Below are 12,471 nucleotides of genomic sequence, written 5' to 3' on the forward strand. Positions count from 1 at the left end.
AGAACGGTGTCTCGGAGAATGATTTTCCGCGGTCGTGCCAGGGTTCTTCTGAAGCATTGGACAACCTTATAAATAACRATTGGGTTGTCGCTTTTKATCAACTTGRAGAGCAGTTCTCTAACTGCATCTTCATTGCCCCAGAGAAGTTGCAAGATGTCTCTGCAGATTTTTTTTTCCATTTTCTCAAARAAGACGAAATCTATGTCCTTTACTTCTTTCCAGATTTTTGGAGCAAGCTTTCTCTGGACAGGTTCGGTGTGCTTCCTTTTGTAATGCCCATAGCTAGATCTGTAACTAGACTTATAAATCATTCTCCAAAGAATATTTTCCACCATAAYTCTCCTTTCGTCTTCGGTTCCTCGTCTGAAACCCATCCTGTTTGCGTCCCTCAAAAACTGTTCAGGGTCCATGGCTGCCTGAGTATAATCCTCACTCAGGCAGTTTTCATCTGCATACAAGTCTTCAGTAGGACAAAATTTCTTTCTGAACTTTCTTTTTGTAGACGCTAACATTTTCTTTTTAGGAATAGGATTCTCCAGGTGCTTTTTGAATTTCTCCACAATTACTTGGTGTCCTTCTGGGTAATCAAGGCGTGCAATTAAATGCAGGCCACTGACAAAATGAAATGCATCTCTCGCAATACTCTGGAAAATCCTTTCTCCTAGCTCTTCTGACACCTCGGAGAGTACGTCCACATTTAATTCTCCAGTTTTTCTCAAAAGCAAGATCAAAATTTTGCTGTGTTGTTCCTGAAAGRTKTGTCTGACAAGATGCAGAGTTGGTCCATCTGCAGCCTTTTCAATCACTTCCCACAGAAGTTCACTGAGAAMGTTTCTCTTCTTGTAATCTGGGCTTCTTTGACCAGGGTGAACTTTGTTGGACAATGTTTTTTTCACTTTTGTCCAAAAAGAGACCTTAGGCTTTACATCCATTTCTCTCTGTGGGCTTTCGTCGTTCATCTTAATTGAGCTGAGCTAAAACGTCCAAAAGAATCTTGTGCTGACTGACTTAATTGATTTATGTTAACTGATCAGAGAATTAACTGATCAGTTGGTGATGTCATTGCCTCTATGACATCACAAAGTCAACCTTAGAAGGGCCTCATGACACAGACATCATTTGAAGTCATGCTGATGACATAATTGTCAGCAGCATGGCAACTGTTGCTAGGGCTAATAATAGCACGCAGTGAGCATGCGCTATGAAAAAAAATAGAATCTGTGGGAACTAAATGCATTATTCTCTCAAGTCTGAACTGGCAGTGATTTATGCAGCGTAACAGGACGGTCAGGGAACCATTTGCCCCTCCACTTTACTGCCCTGTTATTTGGGTTCCATCTCCTAACAGGCGTAGGGCAAAGTGTCAATGGAACCGCTACATGACCTGGTTGTTTTCTATGTTAAAAATTTTACATATAAAAGCTGTTAAATTTCAGGAAAAAAATCTGTTAAATTACAGAAAAAATTCTGCTGGAAATTTCGTAAAAAACCAGAAAATGTACTGGCAGAAAATTACCAGTACATTTTCCTGTTTTTTTACGGAATTTTTTTTTACTGTGTAGTTGTTCTGATGGAGAGCGTATACCTTCACTCCGGCCTTTTTCATCATCTCCCAGGATTGCCCTGCACTTAGTTCCATTCCTCCCCTCAGTATCATACTGTCACCACCATATTCCACTATAGGTATGGTGTGTTAAAATGCTGTGTTAGGTTTCTAACTTTGTTTGCTTTTAGCATCTAAAATGGTTAGTTGTGATCTCGTCTGACCAGATCACCTTGTCCCAGAAATTTCCTGTGGTGACCTGCAAAAGGGATTTCTAGCTTTAATCTGGACACACTTTGATAAAGAGCCCATTGAATCCAGCACTGGACTTTATTCATGAGTAACAGAGTATGGGGGACTGAATACAAATGTACACCACACCTTTCAGATTTGTATGGGAAAGAAAATGCAAAAAAAAAAAAAATTATTTTCTTTCATCTTCACATTTTTCTACCACTTGGCGTTCATCGTTCAGTTAAAATACACTGAAGTTTATGGTTGTACCACAACAAACAGAAAAAGTTCAGGAGATATAAATACTTTTGCAAGTATTCATATACTTGCAAAAGTATATAAATACTTTTGGACCCATCATTGCTACGTTGTTAAAGCTTATCTACTTGTAAAACTCTCCCTTATCTAAACCATCCATTCAATCTGCCATTCAAATTTCAAATACAGCAAAGGTTTATTTTCTCCCTGCCCTTTAAGCTGTTTTGGTAGAAATTGCACTTTGTCATACAGAAGTGGTGCCAGACAATCTATTCCGCAAGTTAAGTGTCATTACATGTCTGGCAGCGCATGGTTTCTGTGTGTTAGCTCACCACACAGTGTTTGTGCTCTGAAACATTGTTGTGCTAAACCTCCTTTAGTGTTTGTCTCAAATCAGCTGTGGCTCTGTAATTATAGTTTCAACAACTGGTTTCCATACATGAACATCGGACTATGGGTTGGCAATATGTAGAAAAAAGTAGGTCTGGACTTTCCTGCAGCTACATTTTGCGGGATCTGCTGGTGTTGTGTTCTCACAGCTGGAAACATTTTGGACTGCTGCTTTAGTCAGAACACAGAGAGGCCCAGAATACTAGACTCTGAGACGATCTCTGAGCTGGTCTACTAAACACATTTTCATAAAAGAGAAAGTGAAAAGCAGCATGTCAGGAGACCTTGTAAGTTTCCGAATTTTTGCCAGAGTACATAGTTGTTTTGGTTTGTCTTATAATCTATTTGGAAAAAGAGAAGTAGGTGCTTTTGCAATTATTTTCTTAGACTTTTAACTTGGCTTACCTTAAAATTTAAAAGCAATCACTCATCAGTCTTGTAAAAAGTATGGTCAAGTATGATTTTCCAACAATGTGTTTGTAACAAGACAGGCAACTTTAACCCAAAGCCCCCATAAATACAGACTAAAATTCTGCTGGATGGAAAATAAAAGAAGATTTCTGCTGTTATTTAATCCTTCCTGTTGCTTAGGTCACATAGAAAACATGTTTACCTGACACAGAAAGGATAACTTTATACAGTAAAGCATTGTGATGCGATACATGTGTGGGGTTGATTCTGATCCGGTTCTGTTAAAGGACACAGTCCTGAATAAAGACAAAAGTCCTGTCAGAGTAACTTCTTCCAACAATCCGGACACAAAACGTGGACAATCTTTTCAGCATTAATGGAACACCTTGTCACAAGCGAAACATTGAGAATTATTGCGATAATTTCTAACAACTCTAACAACTAGCAACTCTTGCCACAGAAAAGATTACTGCAAAATTGATGACTCCACACATTTGGCTCAGAAAGATAACAGTCTACCAACTGGCATTATATGTTATATGTCCGTTTTGCATTATCATTTTGATTAGTTCATTGTGTATTTAACTATGTTTTCCCTACATGGTTGTATTGTATGCTTTATTTAATTGGGTATTAACTGGACACATGTTTGGAGTCATCATCTGTACTGTACTGTACTATCACACCACATTTATTGTGAGTTGGTACATAAGTAAACTGAGTTGGATTTTCAATCTGTAACAAGAAATCCTGCCAGATCTTAATTTTCTTGAGATCCTGAGGAACAGAAACCAACAATTTGTGATCAACTTCAGACCCTAATAAGTCAAGAGTAGGTCACCATTAGCTTGAATTTAGTCTAGAAATGTCAGAAATTTACTCCACATGTCTGTTTGTTGCTTTATAGAGAATATACAGCGAGAACTACAAAGTCAGTAGGAGTTGTGTTTTAATTTCTGTCCATCATAAAGAGTGACAGACATTGTTCTACTTCTCAGATACACTTGTTGTAAAATTGAATCTACAATGTAGTCACTATTTTGTCTCATTGTTTCAACTGACTGCATTTGTTACAAGTTGCAACAAAGTACACTTACAGGGCGTCCTATTAAAGCCATTTGCTGTAAAAACGTGTATTGGTTTGAGAACTTTATTCTCAAGAAAGAAGTAGTTAAATGAGCAGAAGCAAAAAATGACAGTCATCCCAGGTCTCCTCTATGTGGGTTTGAAAAGTTATTTTCGAGTGACTAGAAATAATAATAAAAGACGCGTTAGTTTTACGCACATTTTACGACTTAAAAGACCGAAACTGTGATGTTTTGACAAAAAAGAGATAAAAACCGAGCTTGTAACGTGTTTATCACCATTCTTATAAGAACAGAACAAGTTGTCTGTTTTGAGGTTGTTTCCGCGCTTGAGTTTGTGCTTCCGGGTTGTTCCGGAGCCTCTCTGCGTCAGTTTTTACGTGCTGTAGTGCAGGAACTGTCGGGGCTTGCATCATCCGGGAGGAACAGGGCGAGCAGCCTGGCTTAGGGACATCATTAGCATGGACACAATCTGCGGACAAGCCAACTAACAACAGCATATGTAAATTTCCACCAGAAGCGCCTCCTCCCCGCCTCTGCAAGCTTGCGAGCCGAGCGTCTGGAGTTCACCGTGATAAAGCAGCGTGGGGACTCCGTGGAGCCATCAGTCCGCTCCGGTCGTGGATCAGCAGAGGCAGGACAGCATCTACTGAGCCGCTTCTGAGGTGTTTCACTTGGAGCAAAGTACAAGGTCCTCAGTGAGAGAACAGATATGAGCTGTGAAAAACTTTAGCTGCTGTCGTTCGCTTTCCCCCCCCCCTCACCGCAGATAACTTTTATGTGGCTTTTTTTTAACCGTTTTTTAAAAACTTATCAGTCCAAGTTTAGCACCAAAAGATGTCGTGCCTTTTATTAGGAGTTATACGAAGGTGAGTATTTTACTCGTGTCATTCAATATTTTCTGATGCAGTTCAATTAATCTGATGTCATTTATTATTATTATTATTATTTGACAGCGAAATCTCTGTTTACTTCCACTTAAAGTATTAAACCTTTTCTTCAAGAGTTATTGGAAACTCTTGAAGCAAAGAAAAGTGGGGGAAAAGGGATCCCCACTTTCTCTGCGGGCTGCAGTCAGAAACTAGTCCGACTTGATTCGGCTCCACGTCAACTGACTTTCAGGAAAACAACATCTCTGTGTCTTTTGCCAAAGCAGTGAATTTGTGTTCAGTTTCTGTTCCTTCGTTCATTTTCTTCATTCTCTTTACCGTTGCACCCCGGAGGCTTTGTGATGAGGCCACATCACACAGGAAGCCTGCAGTGAAAGTGAGCAACCAGTTAAAATAGTGTGTGCTTTTACTTCATCTCTAAAGGTGCATTCCAGAGAGACACTGACACTTTGTGTGCAGCGTGTGTATATGTGTGTTTGTGAGCATCAATGGGGCATTCTGTTTGTATTTCTGCCTGAAGGCCTGTTGCCAAGTGCAGTTGTCACTGGAAGCGAAATATAATTCAGCATGTGTGCATGTTGTCTGCTGTTGGCTGCTGCTTGCCTCAGACTCTGGCCCCTCGACGTTCAACCAGGATCTGTCAGGCAGGGGTTGTGAGGTGGGAGAGGAGGTGTGTTGGCCTGCGGTGTGTGTGGATTGGCTTGTCGAATCGCAGGTGTGCGTTTTCAAGGAAACGTCCTACGACTGAAAGCAGGATTCCATGTTTTCCTTGCTGAATAGTCCCGTTTACCTCCTGCCGGATTATAATCTCGTTAATCTTGCAAAACGTGCCGTGAGGCGACATTCTTCAACATATCTGGTCTGGGGTAGGAACTGGGTGGAGAACTGGTAGCAGACAGAGAAACACGAGGAGATGTTTCTCTGTTTTGAGGGGAGAAAAAAACTAAACTAGTGCAAAGGTCACCAGCTTGAAAAAGACGCAAATTCTCTTAAAAGAAGAAAGAACAAAACGACTAATCCAGTCCTACCAGTTATACGCCATGTTACTCTAATTTTTAACAAGCTTCTCTCTAACAAATTTAAGTCAAAATCCAATCTAGGTCATTTCTTTTCTCGATCTGAGACACAGTGATCATAATGTTTGGCTATACCTCACCAGTTACAGTAATTAACAGCATGACGGGAATAACGTGCATAACTGTTTGCCTGTGTGGTGAAAAGACTGACTCACTGCAGGTCTGACTGAAGAGACTGTTTCATCCAGAATCACAAAAGAAAAGGCGAACAGAGGGTCTTTATCCTTAAGTTTTCTTGGCAGGGTTCTGTCTGTCTGTCCTGTGGGTCAGAAGACAGTGGCAGGTTTTTTGTTCGGTTTCGACCTCACTGATCTGTAATTGATCTGCTCAACTCAATGAATAATTAAATATGCAGGTCAATATGTGAAATGTTGGGGTGCTACGATGCATCCGGCTCAGGAGACAAAATGAGACAAAACGAGGCGAGGTAAAAGCAGTAGTTTGTGAGAACAGGGAGAATTGTCTTAAAAAAACCAAATCACTAACAGCATAAAGATTTTGCTAATCACTAGTTGTGTTCAACATAGAACTCACAAGGGTTAGTGGGCTCAACTGTGAATGAATAGCTGAAATCTGCTAATATGTGAGACCCTCTCTAAAATAATTTATAACTATCATTCCCAAACCAAATATACATAAATATGCATTAATACACTTAAGAGGAGACACTAAATTTGCTGTCTCTGCTTCTGGGGATTCAACGCTAAGGAAAATCAACAGCAATCCTGGATTTTCTATTTTGTAAATGAAACATCGTACAAAGGTGTTTCAGCTTCCCAAGCTACAATTTCTTTTCAATATTTTAGACACAACGGACCACGAATAGTATACAGTTCATGTTTGATCAGCTTAAGGACTAAAGATAACCAACTGCAGTCTAGGTATATAAAACAAATTCGAAATACCCCCTTAGAAATGTTCAGTGTTGTTCTAACCGTACCAGCTAGTGAGCAGCTATGTTCTCACAGCTTCCAAATCATTTGTGTTCACTCTGTAGCCACTGTTTTTTTATACTGAGTACCCAATAAGTTCCCCCACAAATTACTTAATTGTGTTGAAAGTTCATTTTGTGCTTTTCTAACCAAACATTGTTGGCCTGACAACAAATCATTAGTGGTTTTTATTTAATGCAGCTCATTAGTCCTAGACAATAGACAATATGGGGTTTAAGAGAGCAACATAAGACTTGAGCAATATTTTAGGGGAAACTAAGAATACTTTATTGTTTTTCTGTTTTCACGTCAGTAAAAAAAAAAACAAAGCGGTGGGCGTTGTGTGCTTGGAGGAAGATCTTAGCAGCTGTCTTGTAGATTTAGTTTATGGCCAAATATCAGCAAACCTGCATGTCTATCAGCCCCACCTATCTGAGGTCCAAAGGTAACCCATCTAGGAACATGCTCAAATATAAAAATCAAATGGTGAACACGACAGTACATGTGGAACATCCAAAGTCGGTGTTTTTATTGTGAACATTCATTGGTTCGACTCCCAGCTGCATACATCTTTGTAGACCGATGGTCAACAACCATCGGTATTCAGAAACCAAAAAAGGGTTTATCTTCTTGCCGACCACCTCCTGTGCTCCAGCTGCTTGATGTAACTTCCAGTTTATCTCCAAGATAACAAGATCAAAGATGGGACACTGCCACTCTGAGTCTTGGGGCACATTTACTTGCACTCTCAGCACAAGTTTGACTGTGTTGATGATTAATTGCTCTCACGCCAATGGTTAAGCAATTCTCAAAGCACAACTTCAAAGAAAGTTTTGGCCTCTGCTTTATTAACTAGTTTCTGGTTCTTTGCCCTCGCTTTGTGATGATACACGTTCATCAACATACCTGCTGCACGTACACTTTGTATGTTCAGACCAGCTTTACGAGTTTATCTGCATGCATTTATTGAAGTATTTGTGTGGACGTGGTGTTCGCTTAATAAAGACTCAAAGACGCCACCTGGGAGTCACGTGCCTGTGTTTGACCAAACATCCCTGAAATGAAAGCGTGGGACTTGTGTTGCCTGTTAAACCAGCTAAACTTTTAATTTTGTTGTAATAGTCATCTTTAATTCCTAAGGCCTGCTGAACTTACAGAGACTAAGCAACAACATGGAGTTGGCCACGGCAGAGCAGATAACACTGTATGTTTTGTGGTAGTGAACAGGCAGAAGGTACACACACACACACACACCCACCCAGGTTTGTGTTTTACCAGTAAACATGGCAACTGCCACTCACTGACTCGTGTACATGAATATTATGCTGCTGACAAACAATAGCTTGGCTCCCCCACAGGCCTTTCTTTGTCCGCAGATGTCATTATGAGGTTTTCAGCCCAAACTGAAAAGGACCAATCCACCCTTTTTTCCCCATAAAGCAGTACAAGACACAGCTACCCCTGCAGCCACATGAAAACATTAAATTACACTTGGCAGCCCTAGAAAAACAAGTACATGGGAAATATCTGTCCACTCTCAGGCAGAAGAATGCAACTGTAACTCAGACACAAGTTCCTTCTGAAATATGAGGTGTACCTTATAGGAAGGGGGTCTCTGTATGGCAATTAGCTAGCAAATAACCAGGAGTAGTTGATCACTACCTATTCGTTAAAGTTTAGTCACTTTTAGTCTAAGCACTCTGGGTGCTCTACTCTTACAGGCAGGGTGGTGTTGGGGCCAGTGTCGGGGTCCGGTCTCTGGCCTCCATCCCTTCTCTACCGCCTACCGTGGCTGATTTTGTGAAGGGAGCTGTGGACGAGTGCAAGCCCGCCAACATCCACGTCGTAACCGGTACTCCTGAGGAAACGGCCAACATCCTGGCCGGCCTGGAAAGGGACGGCATGGTCAAGAAGCTTCCCAAATACGAGAACTGGTAGGAGTTGCACGAATGATCGGCTGATCTTCCTCGATAGCTTATTCTGAACAGTTGTTCTGCAGCTAAGTTTTCTGTTCGGCAGTTGGTTGGCCCGTACAGACCCGAAGGATGTGGCCCGGGTGGAGAGCAAAACTGTGATCGTAACCAAAAACCAGAGAGACACCATCCCCATCCCTGCTGGAGGGGTGAAGAGCCAGCTGGGCAGCTGGATGAGCGAGTCGGACTGGCAGAAAGCCAGACGAGACCGTTTCCCAGGGTGCATGGCAGGTAGGTTGAACGATCCCTTTAACCTCACTTCTTTGCCACCTTCAACTTTTCAAGTTTTCATTTTTTAAAGGGTTTTCTTTCGCTCAAGTCGCCTTTACTTCATAGCAAAATGAAAGGAATGTAATTTGTGAGAGAAGGGAAGACATGCGGGAAAGGTAAAGGGGGCAGGACCTGTGACTGCTGCATAAAGGACTGAGGGCCCCATGCAAGGGTCATGCACTTTACCTCTGAGCCGCTGCCGTGCCCAAGTTCAGATTTTGAAGGATATTCCACAATAAACAACCAACTATATGTTGTTTAAAAATATACATAAGATCATCCTTAAAACTCTAAGCAACTTTAGTCTTTCACCCTCAGTATCTCTGTATGTTTGAACAGATGGTTACTTTGTCCTGCTGGTCACATCCGTCAATATTGCCATTCAGTTTCGTTGCTTCAAATGGGCTAAAATTGATCCTCCGGGATATTTAAAATTAATACTAAAGTTTGTTTCGTAAGGCAACATAACCTTCCTTTTTACACTTGTCTAGCTTTGATTCTTGCCTTTATTTCACTTTCCTTAACTCAGATCTTGGTTTTACTTTGCACTTTGTCTGTGGTCGAGATCCAGCAGTTTGGCATTGTTTTTTTTAACTGCTTTTAGTCAGTTTAGAAAACAGTCTGAAGTTTTTTATTCCATGTGCTTAGATGAAGCATTGGTGCTTTATAGTATAGGGACAAGAACCCACACGTGAACTTCTGAGAACTTTACGTGATATGGAGCAATATTTAGTTCTTTAATTCCTTTACCATGCTTATTTAATACTGGTTGTTGTTGTAAGTCTTCTAGTAAAACAAGGGATTTGTAATGGCACAAGAGGCCCTGTACCCTGCTCTAACATTAAAGATACAAACATTACTGCCGACATTTATCAGAAATAATTTGGAAATCAACAACCCTAATGTGTTTATTTACCTCTGGGTTCCCCTTGTAGGTCGGACCATGTATGTGATTCCCTTCAGCATGGGACCTGTCGGCTCAACACTAAGTAAATATGGCGTCCAGGTACTATCTGTTCTCTAAATGCCTTGTACTCAGCAAAAAAGCCTGCAATAAAACGATAACCCTGCTGATTTTTTTTTTTTTTTTTTTTAGTTGTGACTGTGATGTTGGACTTTATTGTTGTGGTTTATATTACAGCCTAATTAGAATCTGTGTAGTTTTATGGTTATTACCCAGGGATCTTGTCGTGAACATGTTGCGGATCTTTCAGGTGACAGACTCGCCGTACGTCGTAGCCAGCATGGGGATCATGACGCGCATGGGCTCCCCTGTTCTGCAGAAACTGTACGAAGGAGAAGAGTTTGTCCGCTGTCAGCACTCGTTAGGACGACCTTTCCCGCTCAAAGGTACTCAAACGTTCTCAAACGTTTTCAGGGACTGAATAAGTTCAGGTGGGATGCGTTTGTGTTTACATTTACCTTTCTAAATCTCTCATCCTCCAGCTCCTCTGGTCAACTCTTGGCCTTGCAACCCAGACAAAGTCCTAATATCTCACCTGCCGGACACCAGGCAGATTATGTCCTTCGGCAGCGGTTATGGAGGAAACTCTCTCCTTGGGAAGAAGTGCTTTGCCCTCCGTATTGCCTCTCGTATTGCCAAGGATGAGGGCTGGCTGGCTGAGCATATGTTGGTGAGACCAAAAAGAAAAACGATATTACAACAGTGTCCATGCACTGTGGAACGTCTTCTATCTTGGTTTACAACTCTTTTCCGTCCCCAGATCCTTGGAATCACCAACCCTCAGGGCGTGAAGCGCTACGTGGCGGCGGCCTTCCCCAGCGCCTGTGGTAAAACCAACCTGGCCATGATGAAGCCTGCTATCCCCGGCTGGAAGGTGGAGTGCGTCGGGGACGACATCGCGTGGATGAAGTTTGACAGTCAAGGTGAGCGTGAGCCTATCATGATACATACTGACGTCGTCCCTCATGTCCCTGTGTGTTAAATCGAGCTTGTCGGGTCTTGGTAGGCAAACTCAGGGCCATCAACCCAGAGAACGGGTTCTTCGGAGTCGCTCCGGGCACTTCTGACAAGACCAACCCCTACGCCATGGCCACCATCTCCAGGAACACGGTGTTTACCAATGTTGGCGAGACGAGCGACGGAGGAGTGTGGTGGGAGGGGCTGGAGCACCCCGCAGCTGGGGTTACGCTTACCGACTGGCACGGCAAAACATGGAAACCAGGTAGAACCAGATTCAGACATTCAAACATTCTAGATCCTAAAAGACCAATAAATTATCCTAAATCATGCTTTTCTCCACACTTATATGAATATTACTAGTTCTGCCACGAAGCTTAGTTTAGTGCAGGGGTGTCAAACTCCAGTCCTCGAGGGCCGGTGTCCTGCAACTTTTAGAAGTGCCTCTGCTGCACCACACCTGAATAGAATAATTAGGTCATTAGCAAGGCTCTGGACAACTGAGGAGGTAATTAAGCCATTTGATTCAGGTGTTTTGTACCTGTGGCACATCTAAAAACTGCAGGACAGCGGCCCTTCAGGACTGGAGTTTGACACCCCTGGTTAGTGAGTATAGCACCATCTTGTGGTGTACTAAAGTAATGCCAGTTCCAGTTTTTAAAATTGAAGAATGTAATATACTAATATAATATAATGTACAATGTTTCTTGTTTGAACCCAGGAAGCTCCACACCATGTGCCCACCCTAACTCACGCTTCTGTGCCCCGGCGAGTCAGTGCCCCATCATTGACCCCCAGTGGGAGAGCGAGGAAGGGGTTCCCATCGACGCCATCATATTTGGAGGCAGAAGGCCTGAAGGTTTGTTCCATTCACATAGAAAACACACTATATAATTTAGAACAATGAAGCATTTATTTATTAAGTAGGAAAGAAAATATTACTTTAAGGCTTTTTTCAGCAAAACTGCTGCTACTCTTATAGGTAACTACCTATATACTCATACTAAAGGTTATTTTTTCCAAATATTTGGAATTTTGATAACATTGGTTTTCAAAAATTTCCATCTGCATAAGAAAACCATTACAGGCCAAATTTGATCATGTTGTACTTTGGTGGATTATGCCCCCATCTTGGCTCTTCAGACCACCTATCTGTTATGCTAACTCCTGCATACAAGCCCCTGCTGATCAGAACAAAACCTATAGTGAAGCAGGTGAGAATGTGGACTGAGGGGGCCATGGAGGCACTTCAGGACTGTTTTGAGTGCTCTGACTGGGATATGTTCAAGACAGCAGCCACTTTCGAYGACCAGACCGATATTGATGAGTACGCCATGACTGTGTTAGCCTACATCAACAAGTGCACAGACGACGTCAGCATCACTAAGAACATTATCACCCGGGCCAACCAAAAACCCTGGATGACTAAGGAGGTACGGGACATGCTAAAAGCACGAAATTCAGCCTTCAAGTCTGGCGACAAGGAAG

General features: G+C 42.0%; 1 protein-coding gene across 1 annotated transcript in view; it reads left to right on the forward strand.

Moving 5' to 3' along the window:
- The first annotated feature begins 4,275 nt into the window (after nucleotides 1-4,275).
- Nucleotides 4,276-12,471, forward strand: part of pck2 (phosphoenolpyruvate carboxykinase 2 (mitochondrial)) — an 11,242-nt gene continuing 3,046 nt past the window's right edge. Inside the window, exons 1-9 of the mRNA XM_008438417.2 lie at nucleotides 4,276-4,790; nucleotides 8,541-8,753; nucleotides 8,839-9,023; nucleotides 9,998-10,068; nucleotides 10,277-10,412; nucleotides 10,509-10,696; nucleotides 10,787-10,949; nucleotides 11,033-11,248; nucleotides 11,705-11,842. Of these exons, the coding sequence (XP_008436639.1) occupies nucleotides 4,759-4,790; nucleotides 8,541-8,753; nucleotides 8,839-9,023; nucleotides 9,998-10,068; nucleotides 10,277-10,412; nucleotides 10,509-10,696; nucleotides 10,787-10,949; nucleotides 11,033-11,248; nucleotides 11,705-11,842 (1,342 nt within the window). The 5' untranslated portion in view covers nucleotides 4,276-4,758. The remainder of the gene's footprint in view (nucleotides 4,791-8,540; nucleotides 8,754-8,838; nucleotides 9,024-9,997; nucleotides 10,069-10,276; nucleotides 10,413-10,508; nucleotides 10,697-10,786; nucleotides 10,950-11,032; nucleotides 11,249-11,704; nucleotides 11,843-12,471) is intronic.

Source organism: Poecilia reticulata, linkage group LG20, assembly GCF_000633615.1.
Source record: "Poecilia reticulata strain Guanapo linkage group LG20, Guppy_female_1.0+MT, whole genome shotgun sequence".
NCBI classification, from domain to species: Eukaryota; Metazoa; Chordata; class Actinopteri; order Cyprinodontiformes; family Poeciliidae; genus Poecilia; species Poecilia reticulata.